Source organism: Hippopotamus amphibius, chromosome X, assembly GCF_030028045.1.
Source record: "Hippopotamus amphibius kiboko isolate mHipAmp2 chromosome X, mHipAmp2.hap2, whole genome shotgun sequence".
NCBI classification, from domain to species: domain Eukaryota; kingdom Metazoa; phylum Chordata; class Mammalia; order Artiodactyla; family Hippopotamidae; genus Hippopotamus; species Hippopotamus amphibius.
Window position 1 is genome coordinate 64,352,252 of NC_080203.1, and position 24,739 is coordinate 64,376,990.

Consider the following 24,739-nt stretch of genomic DNA (forward strand, 5'->3'; position numbering starts at 1 on the left):
ATGGTAGAACATGTGAGTTCCTACTACGTACCAGGTATTCAAGGGCATAAAAGCTACACAAAGATGATTCAGTCATAACCACAGGAGCCTTGTAAGTGAAAAAATACTAAACTAGTTTTAGTTTTATAATAAATTGTATGGGCTATCACAGCTATAAATACCAAATGTAAGGGAATGTAGAGGAGTGAGCATCTAAATCCTACCTTGGAGAACTGAGAAAGGATGGGTTTGAAGGATGTGTAGGAAGTTGGAATGAAGCAGGATGAGACAGAAAAAATTCTAAGAGGAGACACCAGCATAGGCAGAGAAAAAGAGACACAAAAGAGCAAAGCATGTTCAAGGACCAAGTCATATGTTATAGATAAAATATAACATACACTGGCAGCAGGGTGCGTGGGGAGAGAGAAGGAAGGATTAAAGTTTAGCTGGGATCATATATGAAGGGCCTTGTATGTCATGCTAAGGGGTCTTGATTTGATTCTGTAGGCAATGATTAGCCACTGAAGACTTCAGGAAGACAACTGCCCATAACAGTTATTAGAAAGACAACTATGTCATAATAATATGACAGATGGGTTAGAAGAACAGGATAGTAGACACTGTATGTTAGCTTAAACTCAATACCCATTCCAAATCCCTTACCCCTTGCCTCTTCTCCACAGACAAAAATGTGATTTGACAATCTTCCTTGAGCTAAGTGTGGCTTACAAGACAAATTCTGGTCAAGATATGGACACAAGTCTTTTGAGAGGGGTTCTAAAAAAGCATTTACTTCTCTGATAAAAGGGGGTGAGAAGCATCTGGTAGTTTTTTGTAACCCTCTTCCTACTCTGAATGTCTGTCCCCCAGAGGTATAGGAGCCATTTTGTGACCCTGAGGTGACAAATCAACATGCTAATGATCCACTACACCAATCCTGTTCTGACCAATTCCAGACTTTAAATAAACTCATTTATTTAGGCTACAGTTGACTGGTTTACTGTTACTTATAAGCAGAATGCATTCTTAAGTGACAGAAAGCAAGATTAATAGCAGGCAGATTAACTAGAGGCTACTATAATAATCCAGGAAAGTAATGATGAAGACGTGAATGAGAGTAAGGATTAGAGAAGGTAGAATAGATCTGAGAAACACAGAAATGAGAGAGATGTAGAGACAATTTAGTTTTAGGCCTACTGACATTGAGGATATCTATAGGATACAAGGTGGATATGACTAACAAATAATTAGAAAGACAAGTGTACACTTCTGGAGAAATATGGGAGCTGGAAATATAAATAGGTGGCTGAAGTCACTAAAGTATGTTGAATGGAAATGAGAGAGCACAGAATGAGAAAAGACTAGAAATGCAACCCGAGGAGCCTCAGAATTTAAGATTCAGAGCAAGAGGCGAATGAAGAATAACAAGAGGAGCAGGAATGACACCAAAGGGAGGACTGAGTTTCAGGAGGGAGTGGTCAAGAGTCAATCATTACAAAAAATTCAAGTAGGTATAGAGGCCAAGGTGTCGCAAGTTAGAGAGGAACTGAAAGTGAGGAAGTAAAGTGACATTAATTACAGTTTTATGAAGCCTGAAAATCATAGGAAGGAGAAAGAAAAGATAGCTCAAGAGGAAGAGGCAGAGTTGGGGAAAGGTTTTTGTTACTGTTGTTTTTGGATAAAGAAGATCTGAAGCTATTTAGAGATTGAGGAAAAGAAATGAGTGAAAAGAGAAACCAAAGACTGAAGATTAAATAGGATGGAATATGGTACTGGAAAAGATGGGAAGGGAGGAGATCAGGAACACAAATAGAAGCATTAGCTTTAGAAAAGGGGGATGCATGGCTGAAAAGAGATAAGACTTCAAGGTAAATGGGAAGAAACTGGAAAAAACTATGCCTAATAATTTATTTTTTTCTCTATGTAATAGGAGACAGTCTTCTTTGGCAGGTATAGGAGGCTTGCGAATAAAAGGTCTGTAATACCTCTTCTGGAGAACAGAATAGGAAACCACTCAGAAACCAGCAGAAGGAATGCTAAGCAGCATTGGGGGTCCCATGTGGCATATGGTCCTCTTAAATAGTTAGAGGTATTTTTGGATATTTAAGAGGATTTAACATTAATAAAGAGACAGAGCCAAGTCCAAGTGTCATAAAATATGGATATTTTATTCCAGCTCTGGGAAATGAAAAACAAAGGGCAGGGGAGAGAACACATCCTTCCATGCACCATTCTAATTTAACTGACATTAATTCAGAAAAGCTAAAGCAGATATATATGTGTATATGTATACATATTTATATATACACATACATATTTTTTCAGATTTTAGTCTCATCAGTGCTCATATAGTTCTTTTTATTTTTTTAAAAATATCCTTAAAAGTCACCAAATGCATCCTAATACTTCTACCTCTGCCTCATTGATCATTTAATATTGTTTGGATTATGTTCAATTTGTGTTTTAATCAGTTATATGATTTGTCAAACTGTGCATTAGAAGATGTAAGGGAAAAACCTGGTTTAAATTATACTGTATGTGTCACAGTTACCCCATTACATGATTTTTTCATCATTATTCGCAACTTCACACATCTTGTAGTTCTCTATGCAGACTATTTCAGCTTCTAGTGCTGTACATATCTACATCTTCTGGATGGGACTGCCCGTGATCCATGAGCTTGGGGTCAGGCATAAACTGTGTAGCACCTGATAAAGTATTAAAATGAAAAAAATTAGTCATTCATTTAACAAATTTCTTGTTGATACAGGGGATATATTAGTGAACAAAACAGATAAAAATCTCCACCAACATGGACCTAACATTCAAGTTCGGTGAGAGAGACAATAAATTAAGTAAATGATATATCAGAAGGTGGTAAGTGCTATGCAAAAAAAAAATAAAACAGGGAAGAGAGGCATATGGAGTGCTTGGGTGATATGCAGTTTTAAATAGGGTGGCCAGGGAAAGCCTCTGTATTTGAGCAAAGAACTGAAGGAAGTGAAGGTGTGAGCCTTGTAGATATCTGAGGGAAACACCTTACAGGAGGAGCAGGCAGCAAGAGTAATAGACCTTAGGCATGTCTGAGGAGCCATAAAAATGGCCAATATGGCTGGAACAGAGTTGGTAAGATATGCTGATGGTGGGTACAATAAGAGTGGTAGGAGGCATGATCAGAAAACAATGGAAGGCTAGGCCACATAGGGCCATGGCAAGGTTTTTCTCTTTTATTCTAAGAGAGAAGTCAGTGGACAGTCTTGAGCAGAGAAGTGACATGATGTTATGTTTTTTAAAAGATTACTCTTGGCTCTGGGGAGAAGAGAGTATAGGGAAACAAGCATGGAAGTAGGGAGATGAGTTAGGAAGCTATTGAAGTACACTAGGAGGGAGATGCTGATGGCTTTTATTAGGGCACTAGCAGTAGAGGTGGTGAAAAGGTACTGGATTCTGCATAACTTCTTAAGGTAGAACGGACAGGATTTCCTAAATGGATTCAATATACTGTGTGAGTGAGACTCTTTAAGAAGCTAGAAGAATGGAGCTGACATTTACTGAGATAGGGGAAAATGTAGAAGCATGTTTGGGAGAAGGCAAATGAAGTGTTAAGTTTTAGATGTGCTAATTTGAATTGCTAACTAGACATCTGAATACAAATATTGAGTAAGCAGTTAGAAATGTGAATCTAGAGTTCAGGAGTAGCCTGTGCTGGTTTATAAATTTTACATTCCTGGACTATATATGGCATTTAAAACTATGGGACCATATGAGGTCTTCCAGAACATTAGAAAAGAGGTCCAAGGAATGATCCCTTATGATACTCTAACTTTTTGAGGTTAAGAACATTAGGAGAATATAGCAGAGAACACTGAGAAGAAACAGCCAGCCAGTGAAGCAAGAGAACCAAGAGTAAGTGATATTCCTACAGGCCAAGTGAAGAGACTGTTTCAAGGAGGAAGGAGTAATCACTTGTGTTAGAAGTTACTGAAGGATTACATAAGATAAGAGATTGAGAATGGACTCCTGGATTTGGCAATGTGTGGATCAATGGTGATCTTGATCAGTTGTGTGCCAGGCAAGATGCTACCTTATTTTCATGCATTATCTCACAATACCATGAGATAGATGACATTTTTATATTATCCTTGTTTTACAGATAAGGACATTTTAATGTAGAGAGGCTAATAAACTTGAGCAATGTCACCCAGCTGATAAGTAGCAGAGCCAGGACTGAATCCAGTTTTGTCTGACTCCCAACACAACAATCCTGGTGTTTCTGTAAAATGGTGGTTAGAGTAGTAACAATGTCATACAATTATTTTTAGTATTCAACATAATAACGCATGCAAAGTGGTACACATAATACCCTGTGCATGGTAAGTAGGTAAGAACAATTTTTATATTTACTTTGTGACATAAGACTTAAATTATTTTTTTCACAAATTTGTTTTTATTTTAAATGTTTTCCAAACTCTGATTCATTTGAAATGATTTGTTTTTTTACATCTGGGAGACTCAACTTTTTTCCATAGAAGAATTTAATTTCCAGTTTTATGATGAAAATAAAGGGGAGAAATTTACATACAATTATTTATCTTACACTTACCTTTTCAGAAACAGTTTCTGTTTTATAAACTGGGATAGACCTATATGTAACTTCACCACTAAGTATATTTTAAAAACAGCCAGATCTTAAATAATCACTATCCATGACATGAATGCAGTTCTCCATAGACAGAGATCTTTAACCTGGGATCTTTGGGGAGGGAGGTCTGGTAATAGAATTCATGTGATCTATGAACTTGGATGGGGGAAATTTGTCTTTATTTTAATTAACCTCTGACTGAAAATGAACGTTTTCTTCAATAAAGAATGCAGGCAACAAACCACAGTACTATTAACAGTACCTTAGACTTTGTCACTAATAGAAATCAGATATTTTCATATCACACTGTGGTTGTAGATATCTAGAAATATTTACACTTATTACTACTTCAAAATCATAGCCTTAATCAGATATGTTGTTAGATATTGTTAACACAATTAAGGAAGCTCATACATTACTATGTATTTTAGTTTATGTGTTCAAAAACATTATTCTGAGAAGGGGTCTGTAGCACACAGAAAGGTTAAGAAACTGGTTCTACCTGCTCCTTTCCCAAATGCATCTTTACTGCCACCTGGTGGAAGCCTTTGGTCAGTACAAGTGAAAAGCGTACTACGAAATAGTTTTATCAATAGTTTTTTTTTATCAGACATACTATACTAAGAATTGACAAATAACTATTTTATGCAAGTCTGAATGTGTTTAATTTTCTTAACAATGTCCATCAATTGACTAAGTTCTCTAACACTTCTACTCATTTCCTTAATTTATATTCTTGTCCAAAATCTGGTCAAAGGGTTAGCTCACCTAAATTTGAAAGGCTCCTCTGCCTTTAGATCTCCACCTCTCAAAGTTTGTTGAAAGGTTTCAAATTTTTAGTTTATCCATAGCTTATGTCAGATATCATTAACTAGAGGAATATGTACAGAGAATTCCCTGTGGAGCTTTTCCTACAATCCACATGCTTGGAGGCCTCACCTCTGCAGATTCTGATGTATAATTCTTGTGTAGAGTGAATTTTAGGAAAAAAAAAACAATTCAAGAAATTGTGATGTGGATCCCTCTAGTTTAGAACCACTTAGCCTAGGTCATTTGATTTCTGCCTTTTTAAAAAGGGTCATCTCATGCTTTTCTGAGTAATTACGGATTATATCATTCCTCTTAGAAATTTCTTCATCCCTTTTGATCAAGGGCTCTCTGTCCTCCCAAAGAATTAGCAGTCATAAAAACTCTTCTTGAATCTCAATCCCCTAGTTATTTTAATGCTTTTCTTTGTACTTAATCATATTTTAAATCTCTAAAAAAACCAATTTATGCTTACTTTTGTTTAGTAGACTTTTAAAAAAGCTGGTGTTATAACAAAAAGGAAAGGAATAAAGATGCTTAAAGTTATAAAACAACAATGAATTATTGTCTCAAATAGCCATTAGGTGTTATCTGTTCACTGATAATTTAGTTCACATCTTATTTATATTTTAAGCAAGTCAGGTACAAAAAAAATAGGACAGATAACTAATAAATTGCTGAGTGAAGTTACAAATGTTAGAAATTCTATTTTTGTTTCTCTTGTATAAAATTGGGATGATATTCAGGATTCAGCTCCTTAGTAACTGAAACACTTAAAGATATTAGTCATTGCAAAGTATGTTCTCACACTGTTCTGTTCTTTTCATTCTTTTTTTTCTCTCTGTGCTTCAGTTTGGCTATTTTTTATTGTCCTATATTTGAGTTCATTATTTATGTCCTCTTTTTGTATTCAATCTGCTATTAAACCCATCCAATGAGTTCATAATTTCAGGTACTGTATTTTTCATATCTAGAATATTGACTTGATTTTTTAATAGATTCCAACTTTCCGTAAAATTCTCCACCTTTTCATCCATTTTGTTCATCATGTTTTCCATTTGACATATTAGTCATAGTTAAAGTGCTTTTCTGATAACTTCAATATTTAGATCACCTGTGGGTCTGCTGTTACTTTTTTTTCTCTTTTGTGAGTCACATCTTCCTGTCTCTTTGCATGACTAGTATTTTATCTGTATGGTGGACACTGTGTATAAAAGAACTGTAGAAGCTCCAGATGATATCATCTGCCAGAGCGGGGACCTTTTCCTTCTTCTAGGAAGGGTGAAGTACTTATCATCTCACTCTAATCAGGCATTGAGCCGAGTTGCAATTATAATAAGAGTCAGTCAACCTCTGGTTCCTCTCTGTTCCTCAGGTATGATACTCTCTAGCTTCTGACCGACAGCCTGAGTTTCTGTCTCCCTCACACTAAAAGACTAGGAAATTTGGTTTTGCCCTTCAGGGTTTTGAATCTGGCTATTTAGTGTCATGACTCATAAAATAATCTAGGAAATACCACAAGGGGAAGATGAATCATGTATACATGGCACACATCATCCCTCTAAAACAAGAGTCAGGAAACTTTGTTTGCAAAGGGCCAAAGAAAACATTTTCAACTTTGTAAACCATAAGGTCTCCATCACAGCCACTCAACTCTGCCATTTTAGGGTGAAAGCAGCCACAGACAATACATAAATGAATGAGTGTGGCTGTGTTCCAATAAAACTTTATTTATGGACACTGGAATTTTAATTTCATACAATTTTCACCTGTCATGAAATATTTTTCTTTTGATTTTTAAACTATTTAAATCACATAGGAACCATTCTTGGCTTGTGGAATGTACAAAAATAGTCAGTGAGCCAGATTTGGCACAAGGTCCATAGTTTGCCAACCTCTGTTTGAGAGGCACATTAATCTTGTGAGACTGTGAGAGATTTCATTCTGCTTTCATCAGGTTTTGAAGAGATCCATGTTACCAAATTTCCAAATTTGTGATTCCCAAAATAACAGTTATCACCATAAATGTATATGGATGATAGAGAACAACCAAACTCATATTCAGAGCCATGATATATAGCTGGACAGTACACACAATCTATTCTGTATGGTGAGAAGTGGTGGCCATGGCTAGGCTCCCTAGCTAATTAATGTGCCCCCAAAGTATGCTCAATGACAATAAATTTGTTTATCAGCAAAATGGCTAATTACTCTAGGCCAATGATAATGATATCTTCTAACACTCATTGAGAACTTAGTATGTGCTTGACATTGTATTTTTTGCTTTATGTGCAATATCTCATTTAACCCTCACAACCATGTCAGAAAAGCACTATTATTGTCCCCCTTTTATAGATGAGGAGACTGAGGCTTGAGGTATTAGACAACTTGCCCCAGGCAATAACACTAGTAAATGTTGGATTTAAGATTCAGATCCAGGTTCTACTTTAAAACCTGTGCTCAAAAATCACTACTGTTTTCCATGTCTTGGGACTTTGGGATTGCACGTGAAATGTGGAAATAGTGAGTCTCAAGTGTCTACTGTATAAACAACTCTGAATGATATATGATAAGGATGAATAGTACTGGGTATCTCTCTCCTCTACATGTCTCCTTAGAATGCTTTTCATATATCACATTACCCATGACGAGCAGGCAAAAGTTTCTAGAATCCATATGTGTGAAGAAAAGACACTGGCTAGGGATGGTTTGGTCCTATTGTTAAGCTGTAACATCTCCACAAAGATCTCTGGAGTTGACAGGCATTTAGAGAAATGACCAGATATATTATACACTTGTGGGAACATGGTCAACTGTGGATTACTCAAAGAGAGTCTAAAAACTGTATAAGTTACCTTGATTAGCAAGGAGAAGTGACAGGAAAATAGTAAAACTCAAATCAGGTTTGTCACTCAGTGAAAGCTTTTATAAAGATTAAGTGAGAGAGGAGGAGGCTGAAATTAGATACTAAACTCTGGCTTTAAATTAGATAATCTATATGCAGTGGAAAGAGCTTGGACTTTGGTGTCAGGGATATCTAGACTATAAACACAACTCTATTAATAAACTGTATAATTTTGGGCAAGTTACTTAAGCCCCATGAGTCTCAGTCTCTTCATCGTAAAACAATTATAATTACATATACACCAGAGTTTTTTTTGTTTTGGTTTTTGGGAGGGGATTGAATAACATAATATACTTATAGCTCTTTGCACCACAGTAGTTGCTCAGTAAAGGGCAGATATTTTCATTATTCTCTAATTCTCTACCTCTGAGTTGATCCTATTTCCTTTGTAATAAGACAACTTAATGAATAGTACCATTTACTTGGTACAGATAAACAAAGCTACATAAGCCAATGACTGGTGAGTTTATGTGAATACACTATTGAAATGGTATTAAACACTCTGTTACCTTCTTTTTGATCACAGTAAAACCATGGTAGTATTTGCCTAGAAATCATAATTGTCATTATTTGGTCCCACAAAGTATTAATTGCCTGTATCTAATACTAGCAAATATATTAGTATTATAATTTGTGCTATTTTTACTATTTGATGCTGAAAGTTCTCCTAGTATCTAAACTAAATAAAACTGATGGTAGAAGCGAAGACTGATAGGGGTAGATAGTACAAGAAATGGAAACCTGATATTTCTTCTATGTAGATGTGACACGTTATAGCCTGTAAATTGGTAAAATCCAGAAAGACACATTTTCCTCCACCTGATTAAAAAGCTCGCATTTATAAAGTGATTAAATGCTTCACTCACCCGACCTGCCAATGCTACTCTATACTCCCATATGCAAAGATATATATTATGAGCTATGTAGCAATTAGAAAAACTTCCACAAACCTGAGTACCTCATAACCTAAAAAGATACACAGACTACAGATATGAGAAAGACAAACCATTCATGAAGATAACACATAAATAAGTTTAAACTACTAATTATAATACTATAAAATTATTTAAGAAAAGAATGAAAACAAAATTGAATTATTCCAAACAAACCTGAGGTGGATTCTGATTTGGTCTTTGTTTCAGAGCTGAGTTCTGTTGACAAAGGCACTGAATGTTTCAGGTTGTAAGTTGTTTTTGAAGGTATTTCCATTTCATGAGAGCTTCCGATCTGTTCACCAAAAAGATTTTTCCTTCATAAGTAAATCATTTTACTAAAAGAATAAAATATCCTAAAAAATTATAGCATACAAAGGTAGTATATTCCTTCATCTCTTTTCAATCCATCCTTAACTTCTGTCTAGGACTCTCATTACAAACTAACACCCACCCAAACAAAACTCAAAATCTACCTTTTTGGTCCATTTAAACTCTACCTTAGTTTTTTCTTTAGGTTCAGGAACTGACTCTTTTTTGTTGTTTTTTGTCCACAAAGATTTAACTCCTTCATAAATTTGCTGGCTTGTAGCATATGCCTTTTTGCCGGTTACCTAATTAAAACAAAAAGTGAGTCAAACAATAAATATTTTTAAAAGTTAAAATAACAAATACTAAACAATTTACATCTGGTATTTTATATGAACAATCAGGTCAGAACCAATAATAAAGATATAAATCTCTAGATCATGGAAACAAAAGCCTCATTTTTTATATCTTATATGAAACATTATTTGCCTCATGTAAAAGGCTAAAAAATATATACAATGGTGAGACAGAAAGATAGAGAAAATGAAAAAGCAGAGAACTTTGTACCAGATGAAGGGACAGGATAAAACCCCAGAAAAACAACTAAATGAAGAGGAGATAGGCACCCTTCCAGGAAAAGAATTCAGAATAATGATGGTGAAGATGATCCAGGACTTTGAAAAAAGACTGGATGCAAAGATTGAAAAATTTACCAAAGACCTAGAAGAATTAAAGAACAAACAAACAGAGATATGCAACACAATAACTGAAATGAAAAATACACTAGAAGGAACCAACAGCAGATTAACTGAGGCAGAAGGGCGAATAAGTGACCTGGAAGACAGAATGGTGATCATCACTGATGCAGAAAAGAATAAAGAAAAAAGAATGAAAAGAACTGAAGACAGCCTAAGAGACCTCTGGGACAATGTTAAACACACCAACATTCGCATTATAGGGGTCCCAGAAGGAGAAGAGAGAGAGAAAGGACCTGAGAAAATATTGGAAGAGATTATAGTTGAAAACTTCCCTAACATGGGAAAGGAAATAGCTACCCAAGTCCAGGAAGTGCAGAGAGTCCCAGGCAAGATAAACCCAAAGAGAAACACGCCAAGACATATAGTAGTCAAATTGACAAAAATTAAAGACAGAGAAGTTATTAAAAGCAACAAGGGAAAAACAACAAATAACATACAAGGGAACTCCCATCAGGTTAACAGCTGATTTCTCAGCAGAAACCCTTCAAGCCAGAAGGGAGTGGCATGATATATTTCAAGTGATGAAAGGGAAGAACCTACAACCAAGAATACTCCACCCAGCAAGGATCTCATTCAGATTCGATGGAGAAATCAAAAGCTTTACAGACAAGCAACAGCTAAGAGAATTCAGCACCACCAAACCAGCCCTACAACAAATGCTAAAGGAACTTCTCTAAGCAGGAAACATAAGAGAAGAAAAGGACCTACAAAAACAAAAACAAAACAATTAAGAAAATGGTAATAGGAACATACATATCAATAATTACCTTGAATGTAAGTGGACTAAATACATCAACCAAAAGACACAGACTGGCTGAATGGATACAAAAACAAGACCCATATATATGCTGTCTCCAAGAGACCCACTTCAGACCTAGGGACACATACAGATGGAAAGTGAGGGGATGGAAAAAGATATTCCATGCAAATGGAAATCAAAAGAAAGCTAGCAATACTCATATTAGATAAAATAGACTTTAAAATAATTGGGAGATTGGGATACCAAATTGTACACTCTAAATATATGCTGTTTATTGTCTGTTAACTGTAACTCAATAAAAGTTCTTAAAAATATATACACACACACACACACACACACACACACACACACACACGACGGTGAGTCAAAAATTATCCACACTCTGGCTGTAGAATTTATTTCTTTTCTTTTATAAAAGACAAATGCATCATTTTTTGACATAATCTCCTTGGTTTTCAATGCACTTTGTCCATCTGTCAACAAGCTTTCATATTCCCTCATTAAAAAATGTTTTATGCTGAGCTGTGAGCCACGAATGCACTGCTGTCTTCACTTCTTCATCAGAAGTGAATCTTCATCCTTGTAGAGCTGCTTTCAGGAGACCAAACAGGTGAAAGTCTGATGGAGCAAGATCAGGACTATAGCGACGATGCTTTAACACCTCAAAACGAAGTTTTTGTAGTGTCGACAGTGTGGACAGAAGTGTGAGGACGTGAACTGTCATGCAAGATCACAATGCCCTTGGATAGCAGTCCTCTGAGTTTAATCTGAAGTGTAGGCTTCAGCACAAACCTTTTGAAACCTACGTGTGTCATGGATTATTTCATAGGCAGAGCCATGACTGATTTGCAAATGATTTGCCACATAATCCACTGTCACTGGTCTATTCGACAGAATCATTTCACGTGTACGCTCAATGTTGTCATCAGCTGTGGACGTGGATGGGCGTCTGGCTCCTTCTTGATGGCTAACACTTGCGTGACCTTCCTTGAACTTCTCTATCCATTCATACACACTTCTTCATGACAAAACACTTTCTCCATACTGTGCACAAAGTCTTTGATAAATAACAACACCAGGTACACCCTCAGACCACAAAAAACGAATCACTGCACGCTGCTCCTCTTCCATGCAAATCACAAGTGGGGCATCCATTTTTGCTTGCACTGCAGTTACAAATGAACTGATGTAACACGTCCACACCTGCACAGCAGTGACTGGGGAGACAGTAGCCTTGAATGGAAACCACTGATAAGACAGTGGGGCCAACAGAAGTTTTAATATAACCGGAGTGTGGATAATTTTTGACTCACCCTTGTAGTTAGTACAACACCAAGAGGGAATCCTAATGCAAACTGTGAACTTTGGGTGGTAATGATGTGTCAGTGTAGGCTTATCAACTGTAAAAAATGAGGTGCCTTGTTAGCACACGAGGTGGCACATCAGTCTCATAATTGTAAAAAATGTACCCTTTTGGTGAGGATGTTGATAACGGAGGAGGCTATGCATGTGTGGGTGCAGAGGGTGTACCAGAAATCTCTGTACTTTCTCCTTAATTTTGTTGTGAATCTAAAAGTACTCTAAAAAATAATAAAGTCCTAAAAATGTATAGTTTCATTCACACTGCAACGTGAATTTAAAAGTATGTCTGTTTAACAGGAGTTTGGGAAAGATAGTTTGAGATGATAAACAGCTGATTGAGAAAATAAGATTTTAAGATGCTACATAGTTAATGTTTTTGCTTAAATTTTTATGTTGCTTTCTCCTATCATAAAGAAAAATAATTAATATATTTCTCTAGAAAATAATACTTTTTTTGGTAGAAACATGAAATAAAAAAGGAACTACAAACACACTAAAGCAGAGGCTAGAATGCTGACTGAATTCCTGAAGCTGCTATTATTTTCATTCTTATTTCTTTTCCCTTGGAAAAAATCTGTTTCTGATTTCTTCTTTCTATTCTTTTCCCATCCTTTTGTTTCTTACGGTTAAAGTAATGTCAATAGCTATTGATTTCTCAAATTTTAAAGAGGTTTTGGGAGCTTTCTAGTTTTACACTTTCTATAAACAAATTTTTAAAAACTATATTTTTCTTCCTTAAATAGAAATATTTTTATTACTTTTGCAAAGTGTATATCTATACTTAAGAAAAATCAGTCAATCCACTAGGAATGAAAGTCCTCTTCCTCCCTTCAATGTAACCATTGTTAACAGTTGTGTGGATATTCTTCCTGAATTTTTACTCTTATATGTACATTAAATATGCACATGCATAGCATTTTAAAACTAACAGAATGTTGATACTTATAGATCTACCAAAAGGATGAGGTAGATCTATATGCTCTGACATGGACAGAGATCCATTATGAATCACTGAATTGCAAAAAAGAGAAAAGAGAGTAGATTACAAACTACAGTCTCAATTATGTTTTAAATTAACATTTAAAATAAACTACCCACACATACACTTTATTTTCTTTTTAAACACAAATGGGGTCACATGATACATATTATTTTGAGGTGTGATTTTTTTAAAAGCTTAACAATAGGTCACAGAGATGTTTCCATATCAGTTTATATGCAAGTAGATCTGCTTCTAAGAGCTGCACAGTTAGTATTCTATAATGGATGCATCATAATTTTTCTAACAAATTCCCTATTGATAGTCATATGGGCATTATGATTTGTTTAACAAATCCCTTGCTGATGGCCATATGGAATACTTCCCTTTTTTTGGCAATTATAAGCCTACTGTAATTAGCACCTTTACACAAATAACTGGGGCCACATACCCTTGTGGTATTTCCTTGGAAAAATTTCTAGATGTGAAATATCTGGATTAAAGATTATATACATTTTAATTTTTGATAATATTGCCACATTGCCTCCAGAAAGTCAGCACTATACTATAGCAATTTACACTCCCACCAAGAGTATATATCCGTTTTCCAACCCCAATGACCAGCAGCAGTTATGAATTTTTTAAATCTTTGTCAAATGGAAAGGCTAAAAACCAGTATCTAAATAATCTTTTAAATTTGCATTTATTTGATTGCTGATGAGGTTAAGCATCTCTCATATATCAGGCCATTCATGTTTCTTACTTTGTGGGTGGCTTGTTCATATACTTTCTTTACTTTCTTAGAGGGCGTTCATCCCTTTCCTATCGATTTATAGAAGCTTTTAACATATGGAAGGATATTATTTAGTCCTTTGTTATATATGTTGCAAAAAGTTTTTCCAGTTTTCCATTTATCCATTAACTTTGTATATGGTATACTGTGATCAACAGAAAGGTATGACTTTAATGTAGTAAAACATATTAATTTTTTTCTTTGATGGCTTCTGGATTGTGTTTTGTTAAAGAAGGCCTTTCCTATCTCAAGATTACACAAAAGTTCCTCTTTTCTAATATTTTACAGCATTATATTTTATCATTAGATCTTTATTCCACCTGAAATTTATTTTTGCATGATATTTGGTAAAGGTCTAAGCATTTTTCCGAAAAGCCAAATATTCCAACACATTTCTTGAATAGCTCTGCCCTTCTTTACACACTGATCTGAAATGCCACTTGTACCATACCCTCTCCCAAACCCCACAACGTATACAAAGACATACTCAATATTTTGTTTTTGGACATTCTTTTTTGTTCTCTTGGTATATTTTATTTTCTATGCTATAGTTTAGTATTGTTCCCAATACATGGTACATGGACAACAAATACTGGCTGAATGAATGCCACATTTCCTCCAAATCCAGGAATTCTGTAAGAAGTGAATTAAAAATATAAATCTGAGAACACCTGCCATATTCCAATATTGAGTCCTTTCATCCAGAAAACATGATATATTGCTAAATGTATTCAAGATTAAAAAAAATGCCCTTCAGTAAAGTTTAATAGTTTTTTTAAATACATTTTAAAACATTATTTCATAAGTTTGTTCCTAGATATTCTATAGTTTTCAAAAACAGATTTCTTGTTATTCTTTACATGAGTTAATAATGAAAATATTGTGAGGAAAAAGTACACAGAGCAAAGAGTAATTCCACCTTGAAGTGTATTTCCAAAATAGTGAATAACTGGAGTGTGACTTTTATTTTTCAAAGAACCCCTGGACTATCATTTTGTAACCATTTTTACACCACAGACCCCTTGGACATCTCTTGAAATGTATGAGCCATTTCCTTCTGAAAGATATACATATACCTGACATTATTTTAAGAGACTTATCTGATTAAAGCTATTTTAAAAATGTATAATAAATGATATTCATAGAATGCTGAATATTCATCACTAGTAGATACTCTACTATACATTCAAGTACTGTCTTTCACAAGTGATTTGTATGCTTATCAAGAATAAGTTGTATTTGTTTCCAGATCTCTAATCAGCTTTACTATAATTAAACAAATTAAATGCAACATAACAGGATGCAACATAAGTGTAAAGAGAATTGTTGTGTTTACAAAAATTAAGTGTTTCGTAAAGACTCAAAAGTGAATTACTAAAAGAAAAACAACTGCTGTGAAATTAGAGGTGGTTAAGATAACAGTAAAAGGCTAGGAAAATAATAAAGATTTAAGAGGATTCTCCGCTCATATTATTTAAAAATGTTTTTAAGTGTTCATTCCATTTTTGGGACTTCCCTGGTGGTCTAGCAGATAAGACTCCATGCTTCCACTGCAGGGTGCACAGGTTAGATCCTTGGTTGGGGAACTAAGATCCCCTGTGCTGTGAGGGTGCAGCCAAAAAAAAAAAAAAGGGTTCATTCTATTTTAAAGAAACCTCTAAACTGAAAACGGTAGAAGACATATTACAGATATGGCTAATTATAAGAAAGATGCTATGGACCTTCAACTAGAGACTCATACTCACAGAAAAGTCCTACTTCAAAAGACAGAAAAATGAACATACATTTCTGTTTTAAATGGAAATTTAAGGTACAAATTTATCATTTTTAAAAAACTTCCTGCTTTAATACTTTCAATTAATTGCTAACTACTAGTCCTGATAATATCAAATTAGAAGGCATCTATCATATACCTACAACTTTCCATATAGTTTTGAGCAGGGGAGTCACAGAATCTCTGAAGTCTATCATGGATCTCAGGTTAAGAACTGGTGTTCTCGTGGAGACTAAACAATATGCAACTAAACAACCAAGAGACAGTGAAGAAATCAAAGAGAAAATAAAAAAAATATCAGAAACAAATGACAATGAAAATATGACAACCCCAAACCTATGGGACACAGCAAAAGCAGTTCTAAGAGGGAAGTTTATAGCAATACAATCCTACCTCAAGAAACAAGAAAAGTTTCAAACCACGTAACCTTACTCCTAAAGCAATTAGAGAAAGAAGAACAAAAACAAAACATAAGAAACAAAACCCAAAGTTAGAATAAGGAAAGAATCATAAAGATCAGATCAGAAATAAATGAAAAAGAAATGAAGGAAACAATAGCAAAGATCAATAAAACTAAAAGCCGGTTCTTTGAGAAGATAAACAAGTGATAAATGGTTATCCAGACTCATCAGGAAAAAAAGAGAGAAGACTCATATTAACAGAATTAGAAGTAAAAAAGGAGAAGTAACAACTGACACTGCAGAAGTACAAAGGATCATGAGAGACTACTATAAGCAACTATATGCCAATAAAATGGACAACCCAGAAGAAATGTACAAATTCTTAGGAAAGTATACCTTTCCAAGACTGAACTACGAAGAAACAGAAAATATGAACAGACCAATCACAAGTACAGAAATTGAAACTATGTTTAAAAATCTTCCAACAAACACAAGTACAGGGCCGGATGGCTTCACAGGCAATTTCTATCAAAATTCAGAGAAGAACTAACAAGTATCCTTCTCAAACTCTTCCGAAATATAGCAGAAGGAGGAATACTCCCAAACTCATTCTACAAGGCCACCATCACCCTGATACCAAAACCAGACGAAGATGTCACAAAAAAGAAAATTACAGGCCAATATCACTGATTAACATAGATGCAAAAATCCTCAACAAAATACGAGCAAACAGAATCCAACAACACATTAAAGGATCATACACCATGATCAAGTGGGGTTTATCCCAGGAATACAATGATTCTTCAATATATGCAAATCAATCAATGTAATACACCATATTAACAAACTGACAGATAAAAACTGTATGATAATCTCAACAGATGGAGAAAAAGCTTTTGACAAAACTCAACACAAATTTACGGTAAAAACTCTCCAGAAAGTGGGCATAGAAGGAACCTACCTCAACATAATAAAAGCCATATATGACAAACCCACAGCCAACATCATTCTCAATGGTGAAAAACTGAAAGTATTCCCTCTAAGATCAGGAAAAATACAAGTGTGTCCACTCTCACCACTGTTATGCAACATAGTTTCGGAAGTTTTAGCCACAGCAATCAGAGAAGAAAACGAAATAAAAGGAATCCAAATTGGAAAAGAAGAAGTAACACTGTCACTGTTTGCAGATGACATGATACTATGCATAGAAAATCCTAAAGATGCCACTAGAAAACTACTAGAGCTAATCAATGAATTTAGTAAAGTAGCAGGATACAAAATTAATACACAGAAATCTCTTGCATTCTTATACACTAACAATGAAAAATCAGAAAGAGAAATTAAGGAAACACTCCCATTTACCACTGCAACAAAAAGAATAAAATAGCTAGGAATAAACCTAGCTAAGGTGGCAAAAGACTTGTATGCAGAAAACTATAAGACACTGATGAAAGAAATCAAAGATGACACAAACAGATGGAGAGATATATCATGTTGTTGGATTGGAAGAATCAACACTGTGAAAATGATTATACTACTCAAAGCAATTTACAGATTCAACACAATCCCTATCAAATTACCAATGGCATTTTCCACAGAACTAAAACAAAAAATTTTACAGTTTGTATGGAAACAGGAAAGACCCTGAATAGCCAAAGCGATCTTGAGAACGAAAAATGGAGCTGGAAGAATCAGGCTCCCTGACTTCAGACTATACTATAAAGCTACAGTAATCAAGACACTATGATACTGGCACAAAAACAGAAATATACATCAGTGGAACAGGAGAGAGATCCCAGAGATAAACCCATGCACATATGGTGACCTTATCTTTGACAAAAGAGGCAAGAATATATGATTGAGAAAAGACAGCCTCTTCAATAAGCTGTGCTGGGAAAACTGGACAGCTACATGTAAGAGAATGAAATTAGAACACTCCCTAACACCATACACAAAAATAAACTCAAAATGGATTAAAGACCTAAATGTAAGGCCAGACACTATAAAACTCTTAGAGGAAAACATAGGTAGAACAATCTATGACATAAATCAAAGCAAGATCCTTTTTGACCAGGAAATAAAAACAAAAATAAACAAATGGGACCTAATGAAACTTAAAAGCTTTTGCAAAGCAAAGGAAACCATAAACAAGACGAAAGACAACCCTCAGAATGGGAGAAAAATGCCAACAAAATAACTGACAAAGGATTAATCTCCAAAACACACAAGCAGCTCATGCAGCTTGATATCAAAAAAAAAAACAAATGACCCAATCCAAAAATGGGTGGAAAACGTAAACAGACATTTCTCCAAAGAAGACATACAGATGGCCAACAAACACATGAAAAGATGCTCAACATCACTAATCATTAGAGAAATGCAAATCAAAACCACAATGAAGTATTACCTTACACTGGTCAGAATGGCCATCATCAAAAAATCTACAAACAGTAAATGCTGGAGAGGCTGTGGAGAAGAGGGAACCCTCTTGCACTGCTGGTGGGAATGTAAATTGATACAGCCACTTTGGAGAATGGTATGGAGGTTCCTCAAGAAACTAAAAATAGAACTACCATATGACCCAGCAATCCCACTACTGGGAATATAGCCTGAGAGAACCATGATTCAAAAAGATACACGCACCACAATGTTCACTCCAGCACTATTTACAACAGCCAGCACAGGGAAGCAACCTAAATGTCCATTGGCAGATGAATGGATAAAGAAGATGTGGCACACACACACAATGCAATATTCCTCAGACATAAAAAGGAACGAAATTGAGTTATTTGTAGTGAGGTGGATGGACCCAGAGTTTGTCATACAGAGTGAAATAAGTCAGAAAAAGAAAAACAAATACCGTATGCCAACACATATATATATGGAATCTAAAAAAAAATGGTACTGATGAACCTAGTGGCAGGGTAAGAATAAAGACACAGACTTAGAGAATGGACTTGAGAACACAGGGTGGGAAGGGGAAGCTGGGACGAAGTGAGCAAGTAGCATTGACATATATGCACTAAAAAGTGTAAAATGGATGGTTAGTGGGAAGCTGCTGCATAGCACAGGGAGATCAACTTGATGCTTAGTGATAACCTAGAGGGGTAGGATAGGGAGGGTGGGAGGGAGACACAAGAGGGAGGGGATACAAGGATATATGTATAAATATACCTGATTCACTTTGTTGTACAACAGAAACTTACACAACCTTATAAAGCAATTATACTTCAATAAAGATCTGAAAAAAAGTTAAAAAAAGAACCCATGTTTTGTCTCTCTCTCTCTCTCTCTCTCTATATATATATATATATATATATTAGAATTCACCAAATATTACATATGATGTTGTTATATGACAGGCAAAGAAAAGCAAAGATATCAACTCCAGGAATTTAAGTAACAATCATTATTTAACTAAAGAAGAACTTTTAGGAACTCATATTAATATCTCTTTTAACACAGAAATTTTTATTTGAAGTTCCACAATTTATTTGTTTTTATTCTCATGTTAAAGTAAAATAAAATTTCATACTTTATTTTTTAAATTAAAGAGAAGATACATACTATGATCTTGTTCTTACGAAACTGTATCTGTCTATTCATTCATCTTTCTATGTCTATGTATGCATGAAGAAATGTCTAGAATAACATCTATCAAATGTTAAAACATTTTTCTGGATGGAAAAACTTCAGGTGGTTAGTTGGTTTTTTTCCTATACTTTTTTGTAATGCTCAATTATTTAAGATTAAGTAGGTACCAATTTTATTTTTAAAAAAACCCCAGTCATTATTGTAAACAAACAAACAAAAACAATCAACAGCAGCATCATGCACTGGGAAGAGAAATGGATAGGGAAGCAAGATGCCTGAAGCTGAACAGAACCCTGGACAAATCAGTCACTGAAACTTCTCTGGGCCACAGTGAGCATACTCATAAATGAGAAAATGATGAAACTGAATGTAATGGGCTCAAAGGTTTCTTTCAGCACTAACATATGAATTGAAGTGGCTAATTCCTATGTAAATTCTTAGAAAATATTTTTAAAAATAAGTTTATTGATTTTTGAATGATGGTGGCGAAGTAGAAGAATGTGGAGGGCCCCTCTCTCCACAGATGCATCAGGAATACATCAAAAGATGCGATAATTCCCACAGAAAATCGGCTGAACACTAGAAGAAGACCTTGGACACCAGAAAGGACTGCAAAGATCCCAACAGAACTGGGTAGGACAGAGGCAAAAAAAAAAGGGAGAAAAAGGAGGAGAAGAAAGGAAAGGGATGGGTCCTACACCCTGGGGTGGGGGGAGCTGAAACAGAGAGATTGCTGACTTTTGGGGAAACTCCCTTTATCTGATGGGGAAACCCCCTCTCCAATGAGGAATTTGAATGGGTTAGAAGGGAGGCATTTGGGACTGTCCAAAGAGTGTGAAGCGGCCGATCTGTGGCAGATGGGAAAGAGTGAGAAACATACAGAAGGTCTGTACCATGGCTCTGTGTGTCCTGGACTGAGATATGGGTTCACAGCTGTACAGTGGGTCTGGGACCTGGAACATGGGGACCGGAGAACTGGTTCAGGGTGAGAACCATTGTTGGCTGTGGGGAGACAAAATGAGGGGACAGGAGGGAAGAAATCCGCAGCAGAGAATGCTTACTGCAGAAGGCTGGGTGGCCATGGTGGCGGCTCACTACTGCTGACTCACAAGGAGACGGGAGGAGCCACTGTTGTAGCCTCTCTTTCAGCGCCTGCGACAAACAAAGAGAGGCCCCTTCTGGGCCTGGCTATCATAGTGACAAGGGATAGAAAAAGCCCTTGGGTGGGGGGCGGGGGGGGGCTGGCCTGGTGTGCCTGTGGCCATGAGCCAGAAGAAAGCAGCAGAGAAGGACATCTCTGGAGATATTGCTATTACACCCGAGCCCACCAGCTTCCCTCTGCAATTGGCACTGCTGCCGCTGCCAGGGCTCCTGCAACCCCAGCAGAGTGCTACTGCTGGCTCACACTCAGGGGAAGGAGCCACTATTGTACCACCTCTCTCCCCACACACTGGTGCCTACAGACAAACAATAAAGGAAGCTCCACTGGTCTCAGAGTAATACAAAAAGCCCCTGAGGGCTGCCCATCAGGTACCTTGTGCCAGGCACCAGTAAAGAACCACACTAAGGCCAGATTTCCTATACCTGTGGCAACTGGCATCCCCATGCATTCGGCATCATCTCTGGGGCTCCCACGATCCAAGCAGGGCACTACTGTTGAGTCACACACAGGGAGAGGAGCCACTGTCAAAGCCCTTCTCTCCCCACACACCTGCATCTGCAGATGAACAGTAAAGAAAACCCTCACTGAGGCAGACCCAAAGAGCTCTAGGGCAGCCTCAGGACCAGACTCTGGTAGTTACACTACACTCAGAAGCAAGGACAAAACCAAAGCTGAACACCAGGGACAAGGGGACTAAGGAAGAGGTTCTAAAATCTTTCCATCAGATATACACACTGCTGACTAAATCCCTGTGATCAGCTAGGTAGACCTTATGTCTTTGGAATATCAGACTAGAGAATGAATGTTCCCACAAATGAAAAAGGTCTAGCTCTGGCAGCTGTGGAGTGAGGGAGCAAGCACACACAGGAATTGGGCCAGATCAGAGCCTAAGTGGACAACCATAGGACCCACAGCAGGTCCAGAGTCCAACCCAGAGGCAGAAGAGGGCCTCTTGGGGAGGTGAAGGTGGCCTGAGGCTCAAGGCGCATACAAAAATACTTACAGCTGAGACTTCAAGGAAACAGAATTATTTTTTTTTCTATTGATGTGATCCATTCGGTGGTCAGTTTTTTTTTTTTTTAATGATCTTACTCCTAAGGGATCTTCATGTTTTATAACGTAGTTTTCATTCTACTTTTTACATTTATTTTTGGCCTTTTCCATTTCTAGACAGCTTTTTTGTAGTGCTGAGTTTACCTCTGCTATCCCCTATTCTTCTTTATCTTTAATACTTTTCTATTTTATTTTATTTTTTCTTTCTATATTTCCAGTCTTACTATGCTCTTCTGTTGCTCTGTGTTCTATCCCTTTTTATTTTATTTTATCTTATTATACTTTTAATCAATATTATTGGTCTGCTCTGTTTCCTTGCTTTATTCTTCAAATGACATACTGCTTTGGTTTTTGTTATTAGATTTTGTCTTTATCTCAGTTCTAATTACAATTGTTAGGTTTCATTCTGGGGATCTTAAGTCTATCTGGTTGTTCTCTTGCTCTTTGTTACATTAGCTCCCTGTTTCTATTTGGTCCCTGTTATATTTGGCCCTCCTTTTTACAATTTCCCTGTTTTTTTGTATATTTGTTTGTTTTTGTTTTGAATTTTTGTTGGTTTTCTCATTAATTATCTGATTGCATTCTGGGGTTCTTCTGCCAGGTTGCTGTAGTGCTATATGTTCTTTTGCGTTCTGTTTTAGTATTTCTTGTGCATGTACATGTTTCCTTGATTCAGTATTTGTTTCTTTGACAGTCTTTTATCATTAGTCTGGGGCTTTGATAGCCTATTTTAATCCCCTTTATTGCCAGGACAAACAACCTCTGGAGTGTGGATTACTTGAACAGAAGTCAAGTCGGAGGCTCTGGGGAGGGAGCACTGAGTTCAGGATGCTAGACCACTAGAGTCCACAGCCACAGGGAAGATTAACTGCAGAGAATTCTCATGGAGGTCACCATCAGAGCCTAAGGCCAAGCTTCGCTCGACTGCCGGCAACTGCCAGTGCTAGATACCTCATACCAAACTACAAACAAGACAGGAACACAAACCTACCCATCAGCACACAGACTACCTAAAGCCATATTAACCTCACAGATACCCTGAAACACACCACCTGACACGGCCCTGTCCATCGGAGGGAAAAGACTCAGATCCACACACCAGAAAGCAGGCGTCAGACCCTCCCACCAGGAAGCCTACTCAAGATACTGGACCAACCCCACCACAGAGGGCAGAGAACAGAAACAAGAGGAATTACTGCTAGGCAGCATAGGGAAAGGAGACAGCAAATTCTATAAATTAGACAAAATGAGAAAACAAAAAACACCTTGGATGCAAAGGAGCAAGATAAAAACCCACAAGACCAAATAAACAAAAAGGAAACAGAAAAACTGCCTGAAAAAGAATTCAGAATAATGATAGTAAAGATGATCCAAAATCTTGAAAACAAAATAGAGAAAATACAAGAAACATTTAATAAGGACCTAGAAGAACTAAAGAGCAAATAACAGTAATGAACAACACAATACCTGAAATTAAAAATATTCTAGATGGTATAAACAGCAGAGTAACTGAGGCAGAAGAACGAATAAGTGACTTGGAAGACAGAATGGCAGAAATAACTGTCACAGAGCAGGAAAAGGAAAAAAGAATTAAAAGAATGGAAGACAGTCTCAGAGACCTCGGTAACAACATTAAGTGCAGCAACATTCAAATCATAGGTGTCCCAGAAGAAGAAAAAAAGAAAGGATCTGAGAATATATTTGAATAGGTTATAGTGGAAAACTTCCCCAACATGGGAAAGGAAATAGTTAATCAAGTCCAAGAAGCGCAGAGAGTCCCCTACAGAATAAACCCAAGAAGAAACACAACGAGGCACATATTAATCAAACTAATGAAAATTAAATACAAAGAAAAACCATCAAAAGCAGCAAAAGAAAAGCAACAAATAACATATAAGGGGAAACCCATAAGGGTAACAGCTGATCTTTCTGCAGAAACTCTGTAGGTCAGAAGGGAGTGGCAGGATATACTGAAAGTCTTGAAAGAGAAAAACCTACAGCCAAGAATATGCTACCCAGCACAAATCTCTTTCAGATTCGACAGAGAAATCAAAAGCTTTGCAGACAAGCAAAAGTTAAAATTATTCAGCACCACCAAACCAGCCTTACCACAATTGCTAAAGGAACCTCTCCAGGTAGGAAACACAAGAAAAGGAAAAGACATACAAAAACAAACCCTAAACAATTAACAAAATGGTAATAGGAACATACATGTCAATGATTAACTTAAGTGTAAATGAATAAAATGCCCTAACCAAAAGACACAGACTGGCTGAATGGATACAAAAATGAGACCCTTCCATATGCTATTTATAAGAAACCAACTGCAGACATAGGGACACATACAAATTGAAAGTGAGGGGATGGAGAAAGATATTCCATGCAAATGGAAGTCAAAAGAAAGCCAGAGCAGCAATACTCATATTTGACAAATTAGACTTTCAAGTAAAGACTATTACAAGAGACAAGGAAGGATACTACATAATGATAAAGGGATCAATCCAAGAAGAAGAGATAACAATTGTAAAT

General features: G+C 36.3%; 1 protein-coding gene across 3 annotated transcripts in view; it reads right to left on the reverse strand.

The window, feature by feature from the left end:
* Positions 1–2,122: 2,122 nt before the first annotated feature.
* The window catches only part of APOOL (apolipoprotein O like), a 113,695-nt gene continuing 91,078 nt past the window's right edge, over positions 2,123–24,739 (reverse strand). For 2 of the 3 annotated variants that reach the window (XM_057718605.1, XM_057718607.1), the window contains 4 exons: positions 11,100–11,206; positions 9,766–9,879; positions 9,443–9,560; positions 2,123–2,687 (listed from right to left, as the gene is read on the reverse strand). In XM_057718605.1, coding sequence (XP_057574588.1) covers positions 2,599–2,687; positions 9,443–9,560; positions 9,766–9,879; positions 11,100–11,206 — 428 coding nt within the window. In that variant the 3' untranslated portion in view covers positions 2,123–2,598. The remainder of the gene's footprint in view (positions 2,688–9,442; positions 9,561–9,765; positions 9,880–11,099; positions 11,207–24,739) is intronic. The other variant, XM_057718606.1, reaches the window with a different exon arrangement.